Below are 26522 nucleotides of genomic sequence, written 5' to 3'. Positions count from 1 at the left end.
TCACAAGCAATAAACAAAAGTATATTCCAAAGTTTTGTTAAAACTCAAAGACAAATTCATTGGCCTGTGTCTTGCAGATGACATTTTCTTCTTCTTTTTGAAAATCAGGATTCAAGTCTCACATACTGTGGTAGTTCTCCTATGGTCCCCATATCTTTCAAACTTCATTTTTAGTAATCATAAGACATTTTTTCAGTATTTCATTTTTGATCTGGTGACAAACTCATTGAAACAATAAAGGTCCTATCTTACTGTCTCTGCCTGATCTTAATCTTTTTTGATTCCTTATATTAAATGTTGATTCTTGTTTTTTCTAGGTCAAAAATTCTTTTTCTTGATAGAGAAATGCTATGTAAAGTAAATGTCAAGTAGTTCTTCTTTCTCTGTCTTCTATTACCTTCCTATCTACCCTCCAATCAGTCTTATCCTTTCTTTGTTCATCTGATACTGCTTGATAAAGGTCTAATATACTATCAAATCAGGCTGATATAGGGGCTTCTCCACTTCTTTCCCATGAGAACTTTTTTTTTTAAAGATAGTATAACAAAGAGCTAAGGTAATAATTCAAGAGTTGGGGAGAACTTTTTTTACAACTCACAATAAGGAACAATAATAAGAATTTCTTTGAAATTCCCCATCATCCCTTTTCCAGGGAACTCATCACAGGGTAATCTCATCATACAAAATTAAATCTCATTGGTATTCACAGCTCACCAGTATCTTCTTCCCCTTCGATTGGACTCTGTAGCACATGGGCATGGGCTCCAGGGCTTCTATTTAAAGAGAGGGCTCAGCACAGTTTTTCTGCCCATCTCCCAACACAATGTTGGACTTCTTTAGAACCCTCCATAATCGGAGGGATACCTTTCCCCCTCCTCATTTTTCAGCTTTAGTGTGTTAGTTGGTAAGCTTCTTGAAGGCTGGTACGTAACAGACACTTAATAAATGTTTATTAAGCTGCTGACTTGTATATAATAGGAATTTGATAAAAATTTGTTGAATTTTGAGTTCCTTGTCTTTTATGTATGAGGATACCAGTCAGACAAAGCATTTATTAAATGATTCCTATGTACTTGGCAGTGTTACGCACTGGTGATACAAAGAAAGGCAAAATGAGATGATCTTTGCCCTCCAAAAACTTAGAGGCACCTTACTCTAACAAACACTATATATATGCACAGCAGGAAAAGAGAGTGTGATAATTTCTCTAAGCTTGAAGATTTAGTTTGGTTAAAACCTCACCTCTCGGCAAATTGAGAAAGGGAGTGGCTCCACAGACACACTTCCAGTACCGAAGCCCGAGTTTGGCTGGTATGGGTTTGGCTGAGGGAAGGGGAGGGATTGGTGGGAGGAGGAAGGGTATTGACGCCATCTAAATCAATTTGGGAAAAATCAGGGTAGGCGAACCTCAAGCCAGAAATCTTCTCGGAGCATTAATTTACCATTTGTACATCCTAGTCAGCTCCGTTCCTTTTGCAGGACGGAACAGCTGAGACTAGAGGCTTCGAGCTAGAGGAATCAGCAGGCGCTCACTCCGGGCCGGTATTCCTTCCTGAAACTGCTTCGGGAAGAGCTGGAGGGAGGGTGTGGACTTCGTGGGGGGCTGTCGTCGGAAAAATTGAGTTTGTTTCTTTGTGGGGTGAGGGAAAAGCAAGGAAAGCTCTGCAGGGCTCCTTAGAGCAAATCAGTAATAGCCCCTCACCTTCCCAGGAATAAGCCCCAATGCATACACCTTTAACAGGCGAATACGCATCCACGTGAACCCTGCACTTAAACCACGCACACGCACACGCACATGCACACACACACACGTGAGCCCTGCACTTCACACACACACACACACACACACGTGAGCCCTGCACTTACGCACGCGCGCCCTCCCTCCACTCTCAAACCTTCACTTGGGCATCCCCAGGCCCTTGGCCTTCCTCTCCATCGCTAGCCTCTGGAGCGCGCTCCTTCCACATCCCGGGGCTAGGGCTGAGGGCTGCTGGGTGGAGAGGGTCCTGGGCTGCTTCTTTAAGGCTCTGGTCCCCGCCTCCTTCTTGCCTCCCTCCCTCTTTCCCGTCTCCTCCTCCTCTTCTCTAACTTCCCAGACAAGCCGGCAGGGTGTGCGCCTAGAGAACAGTAGAGCAGGTGCTAGAGGCGAGACCTTCGCTTGCAGCGGCTCCTCCTGAGGTGGCTGCCTCGACGTGGGTTCAATAGCCAACCCTGCCCAGAGGAGGACTGGAGCAGCTGCCTACCTCCCCTTAGCTGTACCCCCGCCCCCTTCTCCCCGGGATCAGAGCCCAACAGGAGCCGCTCCCCATCTTCACGGGATCAAAGCCGGAGCTCGCTCTCCCGCCTGCCCGCTCGCTTTCGGCAGCCAGAGAGCTGCAGGCTAGGACCATGTCCGTGGCTACCGGCAGCAGCGAGCCGGCCAGTGGCGCAGGGGGCGGGGGCAGTCGGGTTTTCTTCCAGAGTCCGCGGGCTGGCGCTGGCGGCGGATCGGGCTCCAGCTCCAGCTCCAGCGCTGGTTCGGGCTCCAGCACAGGGTCTGGGTCCTCCCGGGAAGATTCTGCTCCGACAGTTGTGCCTGCTGTAGCCGGGCAGGTTCAACAGCAGCGGCGCCATCAGCAGGGGAAAGTGACCGTGAAATACGATCGGAAGGAACTGCGGAAAAGGCTAGTTTTGGAGGAGTGGATCGTGGAACAGCTGGGGCAACTGTACGGCTGCGAGGTATCCTATCTGCCCCGAGGTGGGGAGTGGGGGGAACGAAGTGAGGAAAGGGAACCGTTAGGGCTAGGAAGGCGGCAGAGACTCTTCCCTTCTCCTTCTTTCCTTTTCATTCTATTGCTTCATAAGCAATAGAAAGGCTTTTTAGAAGGCAAATCATATAACCAGTTCTACTCTGCCCTTCCCCCCAGGGTAACACATTGCAAAGAACACCGACTCTGGAGTCAGAGAACGGGGGTTCGTTCACATTTTGCCTCGACCACTACTACCTGTGGGACTTTCGGCAAGTCTTATAATCTCCTTTGGCTTCAATTTCCTATTTTATGGAATGAGGGAGTTGGATTATTTCTATATCCATCTATCCATCATCCACTTGGGTGACTATTAAGGTGACTATTAAGGGACACTGTTAGGCGCATTTGTTTTACCTTGCAATACCTTCAACTCGGGACCAGAGCTGTAGGGAGGGATGTCCCTTTCTCCCTTCACCAGTCCCCAATTTAGCTACTCTATGGAATCAGAGCAAGATATAGGATCACCTAAATCTGCAGTGAGGAATGAGTACGGTAAAGGGCACAGTCTCACTCGGGCTGTTATATGAAGGGGCACCTCCCTCGATCTCTTCTGTAGCTGCAGTCTGGAATCCAGAAGCTATAAGGAGCCTATGCCTTAGGAATTAGTGATTAGGGAAATAACAGTTGATGATGGAGCACTTAAATGACAAGAGATATGTCCTTCATTGAGAGAGAGAGAGAGAGAGAATGAATATGAGAATATGTGTTTAGGAAGCATTTATGTGCAGACATTTGTCAAAAATATAACCAGCCTAAAATTCTTCTCTGGAATTTGGAAACCAAAACCCTCCCATTTCTAGTCAGTTTTCTTACCTACCTCTATAGTTCACCCTTCTCCAGTTCAGTATTGAAATGGCACACAGTCAGTGGCTTTGTTGGGGAGAAAAATAATTATATTTCTCTTGTAAAGGACGATTTTGAATTATAGCTAACCCCTAAAGACTCGCAGATGGAAGGATCATTCTTGTGAATAAGATTGGGATCTTATTACTCTATTCAGGCAGATAACTACTAGTCTCTGCTTCTCCTCACCCTTCCCCCACTCTTCATTTTGCCTTTTAACAGATAAAGAACCGATTTTGTGTGTGTGTGTGTGTGTGTGTGTGTGTGTGTGTGTGTGTGTAACAAAAACAAAACTATACCAGACTGACTATTATAAGGGAGATTTTTGAAGATAAAACATTTAATGAGAGGCTGAAATATATCTGTCAGTTATATGACCTTCCTAAAATACTCTAATGTATCCCAGGGGCCATTCTTTTAAAGGAATGCTTTAACAGTAATTTTAAATGGAAATGTCTTCTCTAAAGTGAGTGAGATTTGGAAGGTGTGGTAGTGTGAAGGTGATTAATAATTGAGAACATGTCCTTTAATCTGGAATTAGGTTTCTGTCTATAAATCTGTCATTTATTTTGTGCAGACGTTATAAGTGTGAGCAGGGTATAAAGAACTCGATTTTAAAACTCTGCTAAAAGAGACTTTCCCTATATTTTAACATGTTTTGGAGATTTATAAGTGTTTATTTTCTCATTTCTTTAATATTCTCATTGCACACAGACACAAGTCTTATGAACTAATGATGAGTGATTACGATACAATAACTCTGACTTGTGATTAATCATACTTGTTAATTTTCAATTATGCAATCAGTTTGAGAAGGGAAATTGACAAAAAGAGGAAATGCTGTGGTATTTCATTCTCAATTGTTAACACTTTTAAAGAAGAAACAAAGTAGATGACTGAGATTGCACTATTTATACTGTCAGGTGCTTATGTTCAGTCTTGCTTTCATAGAATCCAATTCAATTAGACATTGGCCTTTATGCCACATTTTGGTTTTGGATAATAGTTGAGGTAATAGAAAAACAGTTGTTGGAACTAACAAATGCTTTTAGTATTGCTCATTTTACTGGAGGCTAATTGGATATAGCTTGGGAAAATAGGAGTTCCTTCAACTCTTCAGCAGGTTGGCAGATAATATATTACAAGATTTCTCAAAATAATTGGGAAAACAAGAGCTTGCTTTTCACTACATTGAACATAAAGCTCATACAACTATTTTAAGGGCAAGAATGACCTTGAGTATTTTCACTGATAATTTCCTTTTATGATTGTAGACCATTAATCTGTGTAGCAAGCAAGGGAGGTTGAAAGAAGTAACATTAAAATGATAATTGGTTTACAAATACAATAAAATCCACTGGTCTTTCAGACTTCTGCATACAGATTTGTCACTATGGCAGAGAAACACATCAAGTATCTCTCTCAAGGATGTTTATTCTATCATTTTTAACTTGAAAGAACATAGACACTGGAGAGGGTTGTTAGTAATTTGGAAGCAGTTAATTCACATATGTAACAGTTTAAATTTGTTAGAAAGAAATTAACATGCTAACCTACACATGGTAGCTGATTAAACAGGGGAAAAAGTGTTGACTTTTTCCATAGATTTCGAAGACTATTTAGTTCTGAATGAGTTCTAACATTGGATATGCCTTTGTAGGAGGCTCTCCTTTCTTAAATAGCTACAATTTATTAGTCCTTGTATGTCAGAAACCAAAAAGAGATACATTGATTCCTAACAATCAGAACATAAAATGAATGAATTTTCACCTTTTAAAGAATCATTATGGCAGAGTGGACTGCTTAAAGACACCTGACTAATGATCCTACTCCTGCCACTAATTAGATGTATTGTAGGGGGCAAGAAATGCAGCCTCTTTGGGTCTTATATGATCATAAGATCTAGTGCTAGACTGGAACTTAGAGGCTATCTAAGAGTACTTGTTCAGTAGTTTAAGTTATGTTTGATTCTCTGTGACTCTACTTGGGATTTTCTTGCAATGATACTGGAATGATTTTCATTCTTTCTCCAACTCATTTTACAGATGAGAAAACTGAGGTTAACAGGGTAAAATGATTTGTCCAGGATCACGTAGTTACTAAGTGTCTGAGGCTGGATTTGAACGTAGTAAGATGAGTCTTTCTGACTCCAAGGCAGCACTCTGTCTACTGTGCTACATAGATGTCCCTCTCTATTAGAACCTTGTAATTTTACAGTGAGGAAACTGAGGCCCAGAGAGAATAAACAATTTATAGAATGTCATGTAAACCTTGTAGAGGTGGGATTTGAATCCAGGATCTCTAACTCCAGAGCCAGTGTTCTTTCAGTGTACTACCCTCCTTCACTCAGTTTTCTCCTATGTAAAAGAAAGGGATTGGACTAGATCTCCAAAGACATTTTTAGCATTAGTATTACATGATACTTTAAAATTGAAGATGACTACAGATGTTTAGGACAGTTTGGTGGCACCATAGTGCAAAAGCACTGGTCCTGGAGCTATGAATTCAAATTTGACCTTAGGAATTATTAGTTGGGTGACTGTGGGCAAATCATTTCACCCTATTTGCCTTCATTTCCTTGTCTGTAAAATGAACCAAAGAAGGAAAAGGCAAAGTATCTTTGCCAAAAAAAAACCCCAAGTGGGATCATGAAGAATCTGACTGAGCTGAAAGGGACTCAACAACAAAGCAGATATTTACAGGAAATATAATAATTTAGATAAAAAGCTAGTTTGAAAAAAGGCAACAGCTAAGTTTTAAATAGGGTAGCTAGCCAAAAGGTCTAGATTATCTATTGAATTGGGGGTAAATTATGGTGAATCCACACTAATTCTATGAGAACTCACAGTGGACTTAAGGACATGGGTCTTTTGAAAGTCACTATAACTTGTTCACACTTTCAAAAAGGGGAAATGATTACCCTTAAAAAAAACCTAAGACAAAGCATAGGAGATTTTGTCTCTTTCAATACATTTCCATTCTAAATTAGAAGAAATATTCTGGAATATCATTTTGGCTGCAATCTGAGCTATAGAAATCTAGAAATGTTTTTCTAGGTTTCTGATCACATGGTAAGTTTATTTTGAGGCTTTTTACATGGAAAGTGTGTGTGTGTGTGTGTGTGTGTGTGTGTGTGTGTGTGTAGGGGAGTAGGTAGGAGAGTAGTTAATCATCTCCCCATTGCTCCTTGAGTATAAAAAATTTCTTTGTACTTCTATTCCTAGCTCTCAGCAAAGTACCTAGTCCATAGTAAGTGCTTAATAAATATTTTTGATTGATTTAATACTTAACTTATTCACCACTTATGTTTCCTCAAAAGAAAACTTCTGTTAATTTCCTTTATGAATTTGCATCAGAAATTCTTAATTATATACTTTTGGTTATAAAACATATATTTAAAGCTGTCCATTTTTGACATATCTTTTTATCTCTTTCTAACCTTAGTTTTAAAAGCACTTAGGATTTTACTTTATATCCTGTTTTACAAGGATTACATAATGGTACCAGTGACTTCTGGGTGAGGTCATACACATTTGCAAATCTCTCCTATATCATGGCAGTATCTACCTTTGCTACCACAACACAAGTTTTAAAAATCTTATCAGGAAGTGTAATTTTGAATTTAAAGCAGTTTTTAATAACTTGGAATTATTATCAAGATGCCTATAAAGATCTATCTTTAGATAGACTTGTGAATTTTAAAAAACAAAGTTTGGCTCTGGACAATCTAGATCTCTTTGTTTTTTTCTTTTCTGCCTTTTCTTCTCTTTTGACCATTTAAAAAAATGTATTAGTACTGTCTCCACAAGAGGAAAAAGTTATCTCTTAACACTTGCTATATGCTTCCAACCTAATCATCTCAAGATACTAAATAAAAAAAATTAAAATTGATATCTTTTGTTTTTATATTACCAAAAATTTCCCCTGTTTTTCTTATGTCAAAGGGATCTATCTAAAATTCAGGCCATCTAAGAATTTTTCAATATGTTGATCTTATAGAACTTTAAAGATGGATTCAAGTCACCAAGAATGGCTGCTGATATTAACATAAGCATATCTTGGAGATATGATAGATTTGTTTCCAGATTACCAAAACAAGGTGAATATTGCAATGAAGTGAGTCACAAGAATTTTTTTGTTTCCCATGCATATAAAAGTTAGGTTCACAACTATACTATATCTATTAAGTATGCAATACTATTATGCCTAAAAAAGTACATACTTTTATTGCTAAAAAATGCTAATCATTATCTGAACCATCAGTGAGTCATAATCCTTTTGCCAGTGGAGGGTCTTGCCTCAGTGTTGATGGTTGCTGACTGATTAGGGTGTTGGTTGGTGAAGATTGGGTTGACCTTGTAATTTCTTTTTTTTTTTTAAAGCTTTTTATTTTCAAAATATGTGCATAATTAGTTTTTAGCATTCACCCTTTCCAAACCTTGTATTCCAAATTTTTTCTCCCTCTCTTTACCACCCCTCCTTTAGACAGCAAGTAGTCCAATAAATGTTAAACATGTGCAATATATATTTCCACAATTATCATGTTGTACAAGAAAAATCAGATCAAAAGGGAAAAATGATAAAAGCAAAAAGCAAGCAAAAAACAACAAAAATATGAAAATATCATGTTGTGATCCACATTCAGTTCCCACAGTCCTCTTTCTGAGTGTAGATGTCTCTCTATCACAAATCTGTTGGAATTGGCCTGACTCACCTCATTGTTGAAAAGAGCCATGTTCAGCAGAATTGATCATCATATAATCTTTTTGTTGCTGTGTTCTCTTATTTTTACTCACTTCACTCAGCATCAGTTCATGTAAGTCTCTCCAGGCCTTTCTGAAATCATCCTGCTGTTTGTTTCTTATGGAACAATAATCCATTACATTCATATACCATAACTTATTCAGCCATCTCCAACTTATGGGCATTCACTCAATTTCCAGTTCTTTGCCACTACAAATAGGGCTGCTACAAACATTAAATTTTTTTTTATTATTATAGCTTTTTATTTACAAGATATATGCATGGGTAATTTTTCAGCATTGACTATTGCACAACCTTTTGTTCCAATTGTTCCCCTCCTTCCCCCCAATTCCTCCCCCAGATGGCAGGTTGACCAATATATGTTAAATATGTTAAAGTATATGTTAAATACAATATATGTATACATGTCCATATAGTTATTTTGCTGTACAAAAAGAATTGGACTTTGAAATAGCATACAATTAACATGTGAAGGAAACAAAAAATGCAGGCGGACAAAAATAGAGGTATGGGAATTTTATGTAGTGGTTCATACTCATTTCCCAGAGTTCTTTCACTGGGTGTCTACAAACATTTTTGCACATGTGAGTCCTTTTCCCTTTTTTTATGATCTTTTTTGGGATATAGGCCCAATAGAGACACTGTTGGATCAAAGGGTATGCACAGTTTGATAGCGCTTTGTGCATGGTTCCATATTGCTCTCCAGAATGATTAGATTAATATATAACTCCACCAACAATGTATTAATATTCCAGTTTTCCCAATCCCCTCCAACATTTATCATTATCTTTTCCTGTCATCTTAGCCAATCTGAGATGTGTGTAGTGGCACCTCAGACGTGTTAATTTGCATTTCTCTCATCAATAGTGATTTAGAGCATTTTTTCACATGACTAGAAATGGTTTTAATTTCTTCATCTGAAAATTGTCTGTTCATATCTTTGACCATTCAATTGGAGAATGACTTGTATTCTTTTGAATTTGAGTCAATTCTCTCTATCTTTTAGAAATGAGACCTTTATCAGAGCCCTTGAATGTAAATTTTTTCCCCCAGTTTTCTGCTTCCCTTCTAATTTTGTCTGCATTGGTTTTGTTTGTATAAAACTTCTTTAACTTAATATGATCAAAATTATCCACTTTGCATTTCATAATGTACTCTAGTTCCTTTTTGGTCAGAGATTCCTGCCTTCTCCACAGAACTGAGAGGTAGATTATCCTTTGTTCTTCTAATCTGACCTTACAATTTTAATGACGTTTATTGCATTGATGGATTCTTCTTTTTATCTGAGGCCATTGACAGGTTATTAATCAGTCTAATTTCAATATTATTTTGTCTCAAAGAGAGTCAGGGAGTGGGAGTCACTGAACAGTCAGAATGCATATAACATTTATTGATTTAAGTTTGCCATTTTATATTGGCACAGATCACTGATTACAGATCATCATAACAAACATAATAATAATGAAAAAGTTTGAAATATTGTTTGAATTACTAAAATGTGACACAGAGACATGATATAAACACCTGCTGTTGGAAAAATGGGTTCAATAGACTTGCTTGATACAGAATTGCCACAAATCTTCAATATGTGAAAAGACAGTGTCTGTACAGTTCAATAGAGTGAAGCACAATAAAAGAAGATATGCCTGCAGTTGCAATAGACATTTTTGCTGCATGTTGAAATCCAGGTAATTCTGATGAATGTTGTCATTGTTGTATTTTTATACTTGGATGAGGACTTCCTTCTTAAGGCACTAAATCCCAGCTCAGATTTCAAGATTGATTCCCATTCCCACAAATACTTGAACAATTAGAAGTCTTATTTAATGGATAACTTGCTACTTATTAATTCTTGGACTCTTTATGTATTTAATTCTTATTTATTGCTAATATGGGGAATTGAGAGTTGATTAAAAACTGATTTTTCCTCTCATAAATATATTTTCTGAAGTTTTAAGAAGTATAATAAAGAATTTTAAAAGTTATCTAGGTATAAAAATTAGTTATTATTTGAAAGGGCAAAACAAAACATATCAAAAGTACTTCCCTGTTTAGAGTCTTTAGTAATATAATTTCTCTGTTTAATCAAATTATTGATTGCATTTTAGACTTTTTTTTTTTACAGCTCAGATAATGGTCTTCTCCATAGTTTTGAAACTATGTTTTCTTATTACCTCGTTTAACTTTTAGCCCCTTGGCAACTGAGTTGAGTTGGGGAAAAAAGTAAGTTGGTGACTATTGTTGGGGAGACTATCTACATCTGCTGTGCATCTTCAGGCTTTTGTAGCCATTTCCATAACCTTTTTTCTCTATGGAAATAATTAATCCACCAAGCTTCTTGCCCTCATCAGTAATCTCCAGTCTTTGTAGTCACAATAGTAGATGTGACTTTTGTCTGAGTAGTTAGGCTTGGAGTAGGTAAGATATAGATCACTATGCACCATTGTTTAATTTCATCTCTTCTATAGACAAACATACCTAAAAACATAGTCTAAAATATTAGGACTTCTAACTTTCTAAAAGAGTATTTTTAATACATGTATTCTATTTCTATTATTATTTATCTTGTTAGTAAAAGAATTGGCAATGTACCTTAATATTGCAGATTTTGATGAATTTTTACCCCTTATGGATTTCAATTAGTTTTTCTATAGTAAATGTATTATAAATTGCTTGAGGGAAGGAACTGAGTTATAATCATTATTTTATCCCTAAGTAACCTACCTCTTAACGTAGGAGACATTTAGTAAATATTTAGTGAATTGAATTCAGTTGATGAAGAGAATGCATGATTGACTTTCTCCCTATGGTTCAATGATATAAAGTGAAGCTTTGGTCATTGAATAGATTGGAGGTATTATTTGCAAGGTATATACATCTGTACCTTAGTAAAATTTGGGTTGAAAGATTAGTTGGGTGTTTGGAACAGAAGGTTTAGCATGTGGTATGATATTTGATTCTCATCTGACTAGTAGCCTGATTCACTGATTTTTTTCCCCTTCTGTACACAAAATACTCAGAATGAATGTGGATAGAAAGATATGACCAAAATGGCCAATGTTCAGAAAGTTAAAAGAAGATATAAACATTTTGGTTTGATTGCATCTCTCTCTTTTCACCAAAAAATTCTACTTAATTCTACATTCTACTTAATGTGGTAAGTAGAATCCATAGCACATATTCTGGCTGTATAACCCTGAACAAGAGATTTAACCCCTTGGTGCCCAAGGCAATCCTTTAAGACTACAAAGCATGACATTTCCCCAAATATATTGGTGGAGTGTCTTCCCTCACTGCAAATTCCCTAAGTTTGAAATCCAAAAAATGCCTGCACACCTCACTAATAGTATCAGTATACTTAGTATTATAGACAGACTCAAAAAAGATTGAGATAGAATAAATCAATGTTTTTGAAGGTTACTTTAGCAGAATTCAAGGACAAGTAGAATCCTGTAGAATAGATTGTTCCTCTCAAGAAAAGAATTATTTCAGAGTCAGCTACTTATGACATCATATTATGACTTAGAGAATATATACATTTATTTCTTCTGTAAGTAAAATGACTTTTTCATATGGCAATAGTAACACCTAAAATGAGTATAAGGGTTCTTAATCTGGGGTCTGTGAACTTAAAAAATTTTTTTGATAATGGTATTTCACTACTATTTGTTTCCTTTGTAATATCATGCATTTAAAAATATTATTCTGAAAAGGGATCCATAGGTTTGACCAGATTGCTAAAAAAGTCCATGATACAAGAAGGTTAAGAATTTTTAGATTATGATGAAATTCTGTGGCTCCAAGTCAAAGTAAGAGAGTAGCAAAATACTGCCCAGTGGTTGTATGATTTCCTACACTGAAGCCCAATCTTGTGTTTCCTCCTTCTCTCAGCCTCTATCTTCTACAGTCATCATTTTCTATTATTACATCTGCTACGACTACACTTTGCATCTGCTACCCTGCCTTGTTTCAACTCCATAGAATAAAATGCTCTTCCTATCTGTATTATATATTCCCTCGTGACACTTCTCTTCTCTCCTGTCTCTTTTCTATGTTGTATCTCTCTGTAGATTATAAGCTTCTTGAGGGTAGGGACTGCCTTTTTATTAATCATATCCCTGACAGTTAGCATAGTGCCTAGGACATAGTAGGCACTTCATACATTTTTATTGGTTTCAATTGGATTACTGTTGTCCTGTCAGTTTATGTTATTCTGATCAAGTTGTAGGCTTGTTGGTATCCTTCCTCCTTTCTAGCTTATCAACCAGATCCATGTCTCCTTCTGGTGAAACTGGTTTTCATTTCTCTGTATACTCACTCAGTTTTTCACTCTAGACAGTAGCCTTCTTCCTATTCACTGAATAGGTTGAATAGGTTTTAAATTTAAATGCCCCCCATGTAACAGTCCATATGGTGGATATACTCTGCACAAGAATTTGATTTGCATTTTATTGTCTAGCTAAACTAGATTTAAGTTACTTGAGGGCAAAGACAATGTTTCTTTCAATTTAATGCCTTCTTTTTTTAGACACTCAAGATTAATCAAATGGACAAATTATAATTAAACTTCATGAAATAAAATGTAGGATTTGTAGTGGAGTTCTGGTAAAATCACAAACTCCTTTTTTGAGCATTTGAAGTGCTTTGTCACTGCTCTGAGCTTGGGTTTATCTTTTGGTTATGTTATTTTAGGGTTAAATAGATCTTTGATGAAGATGACAGTAATATATGGAAGACTAAAGCATGACTTTAGAAGTTGGGGAGAAATGGTGAAATGAAGGACTTTCCCACTGACTAACATTAAAAGCCTCTTAGGCAGTGTGAGGTAGAGGGAAGAATTCTGGTTTTGCAATCAGAAATTCACTGACCCCCTTTTGACTTTCTCAATGTTATGTAAGTAATAGGAACCAGAGAGCTAAGACTTGAATCCGAAATCTTGGGCTCTTATAATTAGGGGTGTTTAACAGCTTTGTATCTTGGAGACCCTTTCAGTGGACGGAAAATAGAATGATATTTTTGCATTAAACAAAATATATATACTTATGGTAGAAACTAATTATATTGAAATGTATTTCAATACATAGTTATAAAATATTTTAAAAGTTCATATCCAAGAGTAGCTAAGTGGTACAATAGATAGAGCACTGGTCTTAGAGTCAGGAGGACTTGAGTTCAAATAAGACCTTAGACATTAGCTGTATGAACCTGGGCAAGTCACTTAAAGACAATTGCCTCCAAAAAGGAAAAAAAATTCACTATAAAAAAGTATCCAAAGGAAGAGAGAAATCATATTAGGTTCTTTGGCCTAGAAGGGGTTTCAAAGAAGATACAATTATGTGAAAAGTCTGAAAGGGAAGAACCAAATAATATGATTTAGTAGAGCATTGAACTAAGCATTAGATATTTTTCATTTTGCAACCAAATTTCATTTTTTATTTTTGTCCTTCCTCCTTATTTCTGCTGTCAGCATCCTCATGATCTTTCTTATTCTTCTCTCTTTCTTTTCCCACATCAAGCAGTTTAATTCACAAACTTCTTTTCTTAGGGATATTTATATTTATTAAAATTCAAAGAAATAAACCTCTGATAATACTATAAGTGAAATAAATATTTTGATCAGAGGGCCATTCTTTGTATCTTTGAATCTATCTGTCTGTGATTCTTTGTCTCTTTCTCTTTGTGTCTGTCTGTGTCTCTCTGTCTGTGTCTGTGTCTGCCTCTTCTTTTTTCCCTTCTTGTTTCTGCTGTCTTGTCTATTTTGTCAGTAGAATTAGCCCTATCTGGAATAAATAATTCATTTTTACTGAAGAGAGGGTGCTATTGAAAGCAAAGACAGAGAAGGAGTCATTCTTGCTTAAACTTGGGACCGGAGTTAGGCTATTTCAAGAACATGTCATCTAATCTATATGACAACCTTGTTTGTGCCTATAGTAAAAGTATATCTGTCACTTGGGATGATTTGCATAGACAAGGCATCAGGAATAAGATTTGCCCTTCAGCTGTTAGCTTCCTAGTTAAATTTGAATTTCAGTCATTCAGATATGCTTAGAACCCCCTCTTGTTTTCTTGCATTTTTAACTGGGTTCAATTCTGCAAATATTTTCTAAATGCATACTATGAGCAGATATCTGGAATTAGAGAGAGATCTAACATTTAGGGACATGGTCCCTGTTCTTATGGAGCTTTCAGGTTAGTGTGTATGTTAGAAGTGGGGAAAAGAATTGGAAAGATATATTTATTTTGGACTAGTTATTTGTGTAACAGGTGCAGGTGAACTACCATGTGAAGTCTGAGAATGGTATGGTCATGAGGGACAGAGGAAGAGGAAAGATTTCCTGGAGGTGGTGATGTTTGACACAACAACAATAATAATAGTAGCTCACACTTAATGCTTACAAAATGTTTTATATTATTTATACATTAAATTCTCCCAGCAACCCTGTGAAGTTTTTTTTTTTTTTTTTTTTTTTAATAAATGAAGGAACCAACTCAACAAAGCTTATAATTTGCCCAAGGTCACATGATGTCAGAGGGAAAATTTTACCCTAGTTGCTTCTAATTGCAAATATAGTACTACTCTTTACATTACGACATATCACCTCTAACTTTGTAGCCACTGGCAAATCATTGAAGCATTTAGAATTTCAAGCAACTCTCATAAATCTATAGGATCTAGGTTGTAATCATTATCAGTGAAAGGAATTCTTAAATTATAGGTTTTGAATTTCTTTATTTCTTTATTTTTTCAATCCAGGACTTCTTACTTGTGAAGTTTATTATTTAAATAGTAGAAATTTAACAAAAAATTCCATTTTTCCTCAGGGTTTTTTTTTTTTTTGTAAATAATATTTTTTTCAATGACATGTAAAGATGGTTTCTAACTTAAATTTTTATAAGATTTTGATTTTCAATTTTCCCCCTTTCTACCTTTTATCCCTTTATCCCTCTTGCTGAAGATAGTAAGCAGTCTATCATAGGTTATATATGTGCAATCATGTAAATATATTTCCACATTAGTCATGTTGAGGAAGAAGAAACCACAAAAAAGTGAACATAGTATGTTTCTATCTGCATTCAGAACCCATTATTTTTTCTCTGGATGTGGATAAGGTTTTCCATCATGAGTTTTTTTGAATCATCTTAGATCATTATATTGCTGAAAAATACTAAGACAATCCTAGTTGATCATCATATATTGTTGGTATTGCTGTGTATAACGGTCTGATTTTTCTCATTTCATTAAGCATCTGTTCATGTAAGAATTTCAAAGTTTTTCTGAATCTGGCCACTTATCATTTTTTATAGAACAAATTATTTATATTTATATACCACAACTGTTTAACCATTCCGTAATTGATGGGTATTCAATTCTTTGCTGCCACGAAAAGAGCTGTCATATTTTTGTAAATGTAGGTCCTTTTCTCTTTTTTAAAAAAATAATCTCTTTGGGTACTGTACCCAATGAGAGGCCTGACTCTATAACCTGCAAGCTCTGGTAGGAAAGGGACTGAAAGCTTTGACTCCAGTGCCTGACCCCAGAAAGCCCCAGCTCCCTGGGGAGAAGGAAAAGAGTGGACATTCCTTTGCCCCAAATTCTTCAACAGCTCCCTGCCAAGTCTCTCTTGCTAATTGTTTGGGTTTTGGTGGCTCAGAGTAAGTGTAAACAGCAACTGTTTTCTGTTCTGGGACACTAATGCATTGTTGATGGAGTTGAGAACTGATCTAATCATTCTGGAGAGTAATTTGGAACCATGATGAACAGGCAAACTGTGCATACCCTTTGATTCAGAAGAACCACTATTGAAGTTGCAGTGAGGGCAGGAGAGCAGTGATCCCCACTGGTCTGGGGCATAACCCTGATAAAATGTGGATTTCTATCCTGGTGGGAAGGTCAGAGCAGTGACCTCAGTTACCCTTCTCACTCATCCAAAGAAAAAATAAGAAATAAAATAGATCTGTTCATTTAAAAAACAGCAGCAATTATTGCTTCAGCAGGAGCAATAATAACAGCCAAGCAAAACACAATAATGGTATTGCTGAATGTGGGCTACACATATAAAGACACACATATACATATATAAATATATACATATGTATTTAAAACCTTTTTATTAAAAGTTTCCTTCTTTTACTTTATTACTTCTGTGACTGGTACCACTATTTACCTAATCTCCAATAATGTTGGCGTTTCTCTTTCTCTCATCTCATATCTAATCAGTCACCAAGTCCTGTTAATTAAAACTCTAGAATCTCTCTCCCATCCATCCTTTCCTTTTCATTATTGGTATGACCACCTGACTACAGTTTACTTTGTCTTTTAAAAAGACAATTTTTGATCATTGTTATACCTGTCAAACAAGGCACTGTCCTATGCCTTCTCTTCTCTGTCAAAACGTTCTGTATTGATAATCTCATCAACTCACATGGTTCAATGATCATTTTCATGTGGATAACTAACAGATCTTTAAAATTGACTCTGGTTTCTTTCAACATGATAAAATCATAAATTTAAATCCAAAGCGAACCTGAGAGGACATCTATTCCAAACGTCTCATTTTATAGATGAAATTGACATCTAGAGAATGGGAAGAAAATAGACATTTATGAAATGCCTTTTACGTGCCAGATTCTGTACTAAGATAATAAATATTAGCTCATTTGATCCTCACAACCTTATGAGGTAGGTGCTATTATTATCCCCATTTTACATTTGAGGATGCTGAGGTAAACAAGAGATTAAATGACTTATGCAAGTGTAAGAGCTGGAAATTGAACTCATGTCCTTGGTCTCTAAAATTAATACTCTCAGCACTATATCATATTGCTTCTTGAGCTCCATACCTGTATCACCAACAGTGTGTTTAAAATATCCATTTGAAAGTCCGTCAGGAATCTAAATCTCTGCATTCAAGAGAGAATTCATCTTTTCCCTCAAACCCATATTTCTTCAAAATTTATCTAGTTGTATTGAAGTCACTACTAGCTTTCTATCAGGTAGATTTTAATCATTGATGTCATCCTTAAATTTTCCATCTCCTATATTCCTTATGTCCAATCATTTGCCAACTTTATTTATTTTACCTGTTCAGAATCTCTCATCTCTCCACTTTTCTCCGCTAACATGACCACTGGACATCAATATTCATTATCCATCTTGAATTCTTCCAGAATTCTCCTAATTTGACTCTTGGCTATCAGTATTTCTCTTCCCCAAATTATCCTTTATACCCATACCAAAATAATTTTCTTAAAGCATAAATTTAATCTTTTTCAAATTCCTTGTTTAGTAAGCTCTAGTGGCTCCCTATTATCTGTAGAATAAAATGCCTGTAATACACCTTCATCATTTTGAATCTCTGAATTCCTTCAGAATTCTGCTCTTGTACCATCTTATGCCTTTTATTATTATTTCCTCCTAAAATCATTGTATGCTTGTGTATGTGTGTATGTATAACAGATCTCTTTACATGTTTTATCCCACTATTTCCACTCCAGAAAAATGTAATTCCTAAAAGAAAGGGGACAGGTTGTTTCTTTTTTTTTTCCCTTGAAGTTATAGCATTCTGAAGAATGACTTTCACATGAGACATTTGATGAATGTTTTTGGATTGGAATGGAGGGAGATAGTATATAGAAAGGAAAGAAAAAAGAAGGGAATATTAGAGAACACTTATTTTAAGGGGACTAGAAAGAGATCTTTAGAATTGGTTAAAGAGATAGGTGGAAAATAAGAATATGATTTTTCTGAAGTCAAAGTATAAGAAAATACTTAGAGCACCTGTATCAAATGCTGCAGAAGTCAAGGAGGATGAAAACTGACAAAAGCCTACTGGATTTAATGCCTAGGAAGTTTTAAGGAGGAGCGCTCAAGGGAACTCACACTGTATATCCTTCTTTCAGTGGCTTGGTCATATGCTATAAAGTGTGAAAGAGGAGGGTATGATTGTGCATTTTAAAAGAAGAAAAGTTTTGAGAGGAACTTTTTTTTTTCTATAAGTATTAATAGAGCTCATGAGGGCCAAGTTCTTTTTTTTTTATTTACAAGACATATGCATAGGTAATTTTTCAGCATTGACAGTTGCAAATCCTTTTGTTCCAACTTTTTCCTTCCTTCCTTACCCCCACCCCTTCCCCTGATGGCAGGTTGACCAATACATGTTAAACATGTTGAAGTATAAGTTAAATACAATATATGTATATGTGTCCAAACAGTTATTTTGCTGTAAAAAGGAATCGGACTTTGAAATAGTGTACAATTAACCTGTGAAGGACATAAAAAATGCAGGTGGACAAAAATAGAGGGATTGGGAGTTCTATGTAGTGGTTCATAGTCATCTCCCAGAGTTCTTTTGCTGGGTGTAGCTGGTTCAATTCATTATTGCTCTACTGGAACTGATTTGGTTCATCTCATTGCTGAAGAGGGCCATGTCCATCAGAATGATCATCATATACTATTGTTGTTGAAGTATATAATGATCTCCTGGTCCTGCTTATTTCACTCAGCATTAGTTCATGTAAGTCTCTCCAGAGAGGGCCAGGTTCTTGAAGCACGCAAGGTACTCATGCTAGTATGTGGCAAACCTGCTTCTGGAAGTTTGTGAAGACATGGATTGGAGGGACTCTCTCACCACTGTAGAGCATTATTGTATTCTCTACTTCCTGTCTATTTACTGAATGGTACCAAAAAAAAACCCAACCAACCAACCAAACAGACAAAAAAACAGTTCAAACCAGTTGTCAACTTTTCTTTTTCTTAGTGGCAATTAAGGCAATGATTGCCTTAGTGCAGTAGTGCAGATAGTGCAGTAGTCTATTTTTTGTATTTTGTGTCAATATAAAACATAAATACATGGCTTGTTTATTTTCTGTCTCTATTGTATTTAGTTCTTTCTTGCTTTAAAGTGGATGAATTTTGAAGATGAAAGAGACAAGGTTTAACCTTGTGAGCTTTGAGAGGCAGAACACCAGAGGTTCGGGAACTGAAATCCATATTTCAGTTTGTCCAAGGATAGTCCTGAGGGACCCAGCCTAACAGTGCATTTGGAACCGAATTTGGTAGAGAATAATTGTAGCAACCACTTTAAATTTGAATCCATTGTCCCCAGAGACCAAGGTGAGGGAGGGGAGTCTATGCCTCTGGTATAGAAGAATGTGTTTGTACTCTGTCTTTGCTATATATTCTCTAAATATCTCTTTGTAAAAACTCATTGTTGTTAACTACTTATTGAGTAAATCAAGGTGATAATTAATTAGATTGATAGTGGGATGATACAATCATTGAGTCAATCATTGATATGGGGAGAATTTAACTAAGGTTTGATCTTTGAGACTAAATACTGGAAATGGAGTTTTTTAGCTGATTAGAGAAAAATCTCCCATCTCTCATTAGGGGTTTTTCTCAATTCATCCAGGGAAATGGAGAAGTGGTCCTCTGGAGATTCAATGTGTAAGTGAAATTGAAAGTTGTGATAAACACTTCCAAAGTCTAGTAAAGTAAAAGGATTGTCTAGTAGCCCTAAAATTCAACAGATTATACACCATAAGTTCATAGTGGGGCAAAATAAGTTGACTTGTGTGTGTGTGTGTGTGTGTGTGACTTCTTAGGGTTATTGGAAAGAATCAGGTAGTGATTATTTGGGGTTAGGGATTAGCATTTTAGGAACAATAGAATATCTGGAGAATGAGAGTTAACATGTGTAGAATGCAAGTTCCTTGAGGAGAGGGAAAGTTTGTTTTTTTTTTTTAATTTTGTACATATTCTATTCAACCACAGTATTTATCCTTGGTTTTAGCATCAAGAAGAGAGATCTTTAGCAAAGGAAGTTACAATTTTTTAGCTTTGGGATGGGAGACAAATAGACATCAGGAGGAGATTCTCCATGGAAATAAAAATGAAAAACTGTCTTTTGCTAGTTAGTATAAAACTGAATGAAAGGATAAATTTATGTTGTAACATATTTGTTTCCTTTGGGGTTAAGGTTACAGTCTGAGATGATTCAGTTAATTTTTGAGCACATATATCATAGGAAGAAGAACATTAAGGCAATTTAGGGATGTTTTCAATGAGGGATATAAATAAAGGATTTTTTTTAGCTCTTGAAGAGGTTAGTCAAGCAAACATAATGCATGCCAATTTCTTGCTTCCTCTGTTTTCTCTCAGATATTATAATACAGAATGACCAATATTATCCTAAGCCATAATTTGCTACTTATTTTATCTGAGGTATTTTCAAACATACTACATTTTAGCTGAATTGTTATAGCAGCTCAGCTATTTCTTCTGAAAAACAGAAATCTGTTAGAACAAATATAAATTGTAGGGAACATGTTATTTAGTTTTTGATTGCCAGACATATCCAAGAGGTTTATAATGATATACTAATGCTTGAAGTCAATCTGTTTTGATAGCATTGGTGCCCTAGGCAGAATTCTTTTGAAGCTAAGTGTTAGGAATATGATTTAAATAAGAATCATAATGTTTATTATCCCACATATTTTGAAAATATCTAATAATGTTTTAGAAATGGCAAAAGTAATACCATCCTAGTTTGGGAAAGAAGAATAAATATTTGTTAAGTGTCTACTGTGTACCAGGCACTGTGCTAAATGCTTTACAAATCTTATTTTTTTTAATTCTCACAACCCTGGGCTATAGGTACTATTACTATGTCCATTTTTAAGTTAAGGAAACCGAGGCAAACAGTCTTTTTAAAAAAAAATTTTTTAAGGTGACATTCCCAGAATCAACATAGTAAATGCCTGAAATAGCATTTACATACAGGTCTTCCTTGCTCCAAGCCTCATGCTCTTACCCTTAGTCCTAGATGAACAACACCCAGCAAAAGTCTGATTTATTTGTGCCAAAGGATTTTTACACTTTAATGGCAAGCCAGTTTAGATGATCATCTGCTGGATTAATGTAGCCTTTGTGATACTTTATACGTGCAAATAGTGCTTCTGGCAGACGGAGTAGATTAATTTCATTTCAGCTAATGATAATTGAACCAGGCCATTTTATCCCCAAGCCATGTAGGTAGGATATTCTATCTTTTTTTGATCAGCAGAGATGGTTATTGTCCTTAGCTCTCTTAATCCAGTATTCTACGTAAGAAATTCTAATTAGTAAACTGGTTTTTCTCATGTACACATTCAGGTGTGGCCACATTTGACAAGTCACAAGAAAATTAGTCATTGATTTGGTGTTAAAACAGGATTGTGCTTGCTCTGATGAAGAATACATCACATGAACATCACGGCATAAAAAAAAATCATGTGCTGTTTTTTTGCTAGGTAGACAAATACCTTTTGTTAAGTAAAAATCTTCATTGTTTAATCTTCCCTTTCTGAAATTTCAGATACTTAAATCTTAGTCATTATACATTAGAAAAAATTCATGTATTTACACTTATGTTTATACATATATGATATACATATGTATTATACATGTCATTTGCTTGTGGAAATAGATTGGTCACCACACAAGAAAGCATGGGACTTTAGAGGGATCATTTTTTTAAATGCCAATGAGTCACATCTATTAAAACATTTGTAGTCTCTCTATTCTAAAATTCAGATGACTAGAGTAAAAAATATACATGATAAGTCAAGTTTTCAGAGGATATGGTAATAAATAATAGAGAGACTGAATGCCAAGTTTAGTCCTATCTTAATTGTAATGGAAAATTTACTATAAATGGCTTTCCATGGAGATGTTAAAATTGCTTATTTTGAGAGCACCATGGAAAAGAAAACAATAATATCACAAATACATATATGTACACATACAGAAAGCATGAAATGAAAAGAAATACAAACTGCTATATAGGTGACTCATTGTCCTTTTGCAAAGTGAATAGAGCATGAGACTTGGAGTCAGGAAGATCTGAATTAGAATCTACAGATCCTTACTAGCTCTGTGACCTGGGTAAATTGCTTAATTTTGGTCTGCCTTAATTTTCTCAATTGCCAAAACTGGAATAGTAATAGCACCTGCTTCCTGGAATTGTTGCGAGAATAAAATGGGATAGTATTTTAAAAGTATTTAACATACTACCTAGCATGTGGTAGGTGTTTAATAAATCCTTCTTCCTTTTCTTTTCTCTTTCCCCTTCCCTTTTTCTTTCCTCTTCCCCTTCTCTTTCCCTGATCCTTTTCTTTCCTTCTCGCTCTGCCTCTTTCTCCCCCTTCCCTTTTCCTTCCTCCCTCCTTCCTTCCTTCCTCTCTTCTTCCCTTCCTCCCTCCCCTTTTCCCTCCCTCCCTCCTTCTTTCCTTTCCTCCCTTCCTCCCTCCCTCCCTGTGAAGACTGAGTTAGCACCCTGGATACCTTAGAATCAGCCAGAGTTAAGATAAGCAAAAGTCCTTGGTCTTTGTTCTTGGTCTTTAGGTAGAAGTGAAGGGAATGGACACAAGATCTCTGCGATCTTCCTTTTTCACCTCCACTGCCCAAGTGACTCTGACTTGTCTTACTCCACCCCCTAATCCTTCCCACAATTCTCTGTATACACCAAAAGATCGAACCAGCATAGAATAGTTGGAAGGGCCATTTTCCAAGCATATGCTAATAGAGTATTGGCTGATTGATAGTTAGCCTTAAGTGCTCAGTTGCTGACCTCAGTGCATCAACTCAAGAGTTTCAGCCCTTTACAACTCCCTCCCTCCTTTTCTTTTCTTTTCTTTTCTTTTCTTTTCTTTTCTTTTCTTTTCTTTTCTTTTCTTTTCTTTTCTTTTCTTTTCTTTTCTTTTCTTTTCTTTTCTTTTCTTTTCTTTCTTTCTTTCTTTCTTTCTTTCTTTCTTTCTTTCTTTCTTTCTTTCTTTTTTTCTTTCTTTCCTCCCTCCCTCCCTTCCTTCCTTCCTTCCTTCCTTCCTTCCTTTCTTCCTTCCTTCCTTTCTTCCTTCCAGTTCTCCTCCGTAAAGTCTAACTCTTATGTTTCCTTCCCTATAAAACCTATTCCCTTGGACCTCACAGATTATTTACCTTTTATGCCTTTGTATTGAATATACATTTTATCATTTAAATAATAATAACTGATTGATGTGGCACTTTAAGGTTTAGAAATATTGTATATTATTGTCTGTGTCTAATAATACTAGATTCTAAGATCTATGAGATCAGTTATGGTGTATTATCTAATCTTTATTTCTCCCAAGGACTAGAATATATTAGACACAATGTTTGTTGAATGTAATTGAACTTACAGCAAAGCTAGCATTCCTATTTTACAAGATGAATGCTGTAAAATCATGGCCACAAAGATCTGAATTGGGTTTTAGAGGATTTAGCAGGGGAAGAAGGAAAGACAGAATATTTTAAGTTGAGGGAATGGTGTAAACAAAGGCATGAAGACAAGAAATAAAATATATATTTCACCAATAGAATTATCCTTAGGGAGAATTCCTTCCTTCCTTCCTTCCTTCCTTCCTTCCTTCCTTCCTTCCTTCCTTCCTTCCTTCCTTCCTTCCTTCCTTCCTTCCTTCCTTCCTTTTCTTTCTTTTTTGCCTTGATAGCCCTAGTGTCTGGTACATAATATATGCTTGATAATGCTTAAATTAATGGAGGAGATTAACATGATATAAAGTTGAGCATCAGGTAAAGGAATTTGGATTTTATTCAGACGGCAAGGACATGACACTGTATACTGGATAGCGTATAAGACTTGAAGACAGGAACCTTTGATTCAAATCTTATTGCAATTATTGTCTCAATATTCTGGCTCAAATTTCTTAGATTTTTCTGAGTCCCTACTTTCTCATCGTAGAGTGGGGAATAATAAAAACACCTCCTTTATAGGACTCTTGCAAGCAGCAAATGAAAATGAGTATATAAAGCATTTTGTAAACCTCCATGAGGCTCTATAAATAAGAATAAAGAAAGAGACATGATGAGGAGGAGGAGGAAGATTAATAGGGAGCCAAAGAAGATTCTTGAGAAGCATGACTCTACCAGATCACTACATAAATAGTGGAAAGCTATCTACTGATAATATTTTGAGATTGATTTTCTATTAGTTGAGAACAGGTTTTTCTTTTTCTTTCCAGAGTTTAGGGCAATGCCTTACCTTTAGTAATCACTTAATAATTGCTTACTGACTTAAAGGAATCAGCAATTTGGGATACATTTCCTTTTCTTCTTTTAATTTACGTTAAGACTATGCATAATTACTGACCCTTGGTGTGCTATAGTTTTTTCCTTCTGAATGTGAGCACAATCATTCTTGCTTAATAAGATATTCTTGACTCTTAAGGAGGAGGATAATTTGGAGATTAATGATGCTTTAAGATTAAAGGTTAAAATGCCTTGAGAAAAGCACAAAGTAGTTAATTTATCAGTAGTAAAATTTTCTATTCTTTGACATGTTAGAATCTTTACTGCTGTTACTGCTGATATTCATATTGAAGCCACAATTTGTGTGCTTATTCTTCAATGAAATATGTCAATCTAATTTTAAAAATTAAAACTGGGGATATGCTTTTTATTTGGCAGCTGGAAAATGAGTTTTGTTCCTTAGATTTTGTAAACATGGAATAGTAAAATTATATTATCAGAGATTAATTTTCATTTGATGTTACCAATAATAGGCTATATTATCATGTATAAATAAAAAAGAAAAATTCAAAATGAAATACACACACGTGTGTGTGTGTGTGTGTGTGCAGCACACACATGCAAATGAAATCTGATTACTCAGGGAAAAATTAGTAAGTTCTCTTATCCTTTTAAAATTGTATTGTCTCTAGAAGAAAAGAGTGCTTCTTTCATGAATTCCCTCTCCATACTTATTAGTCATTTGAAACCAATTTAATGCTAATTGGTGTGCACATTTTATTTGTGAAAAAGACCATTTTGGTTTTTTCCCTATAAACTAAATTTAAAAATCCAACAAAGTATTTGTTTTCATATTTTCAAAGAAAAGACATATATAAACAAAAATCAATAGGCTGATTTTTTAATCTTTTTGGTTAGAAAGAAATAGCATCTCAAGTAATACAATCTCAATTTTTTTCCTCTGGTAGGAACAATCTATCCAAGTCAGAAAATCAGAGATTAGCAAATCAAATATTGAATTTCATTAAAACTTCTGAAATAGGTAGGATCTTCTGATTTGGTTGAGTCAGGAATACTAAGGTGTATCATAGCAAGCTAAATGATTGTTTTAACTTGGAAAGTTCTGGCCAATTACCTTTCTTGAATTTGGACCATCTGGCTTAGAAATTTCTGTTCCTTTCAGAAGCATTATCGACAATACCTATATTCGCTTTCTGGTCATCCCTATTCCAGATAACATGGGGGGAGGGGGACTCCCAGTCTCGTTAAAGGTCATGTTTCGATCTTTAATCACCTCAAGAGACCTTGGGTCAAATCTGGCTAGAAAACCTGCTGAAAGGTTACCTAACACTTGGTAAAGATATACCTGCTTTGCTCATCATTCTTAAAGCCCTTGAAATGGGATATGCCCTGGGGCCAGTTCAGACCTGCTAGTGGCAATAATATATATAAACTGTTCACTCAACCCAAAAAACCCTTTTCTCCCCCATTCTTTATACTTTGCCAAAATACATTGTAGTAAACAGGTTGAAGGAGGTTAAAATACAGTATTAAAAAAAAAAAAAAAGGAATATTCACCAGCATCATTCTGTCCTACTTCCCTCTTACTACCTGGTTCTCATCCACGAAGCAACAAAGCCAGTCCAGCACTTGGTCATATCTCCATGCATATCTCTTCCTGTAAGAGAAAGTGATCTCTGACCAGAAACAGGGCTTTTAATCCCAAAGATGGGCAGTGTGATAAAGTCCTATGTAATTTCAAATGCTAGAAGAGCCCTGAACTGATTTTGACCAAAATAAATGGTACTCAACTGAAAATGACCAGACTTTAGGAATGTCAGTGGGACAATGAATTCACCATGTCACTGGTCAACAGAATTACCTTTCTCCCCAATCAGTTTAACCATCTACATCTTATTACCCTATCATTGAAAACAAATGAGGATTTTTTTCTTGCTTTCTTTGTATGTGAGGATGACAGTTTGGGGAGTTTCTTCTATTTCTGTAAGAGCTCTGTTACACTGCCACATTATCTAAATGTTTCTATGTTACACCCTTGATAAAGGAGCAATTACTAAGAATTA

The 26522-nt window shown here is 35.9% G+C and overlaps 1 protein-coding gene across 1 annotated transcript in view; it reads left to right on the top strand.

Moving 5' to 3' along the window:
* Window positions 1-1729: 1729 nt before the first annotated feature.
* Window positions 1730-26522, top strand: part of PPP1R14C (protein phosphatase 1 regulatory inhibitor subunit 14C) — a 108570-nt gene continuing 83777 nt past the window's right edge. Inside the window, exon 1 of the mRNA XM_003769532.3 lies at window positions 1730-2718. Within this exon, the coding sequence (XP_003769580.2) occupies window positions 2389-2718 (330 nt within the window). The 5' untranslated portion in view covers window positions 1730-2388. The remainder of the gene's footprint in view (window positions 2719-26522) is intronic.

Source organism: Sarcophilus harrisii, chromosome 4, assembly GCF_902635505.1.
Source record: "Sarcophilus harrisii chromosome 4, mSarHar1.11, whole genome shotgun sequence".
Lineage (NCBI taxonomy): Eukaryota > Metazoa > Chordata > Mammalia > Dasyuromorphia > Dasyuridae > Sarcophilus > Sarcophilus harrisii.
This window is presented reverse-complemented; position numbering and strand designations above follow the sequence as displayed.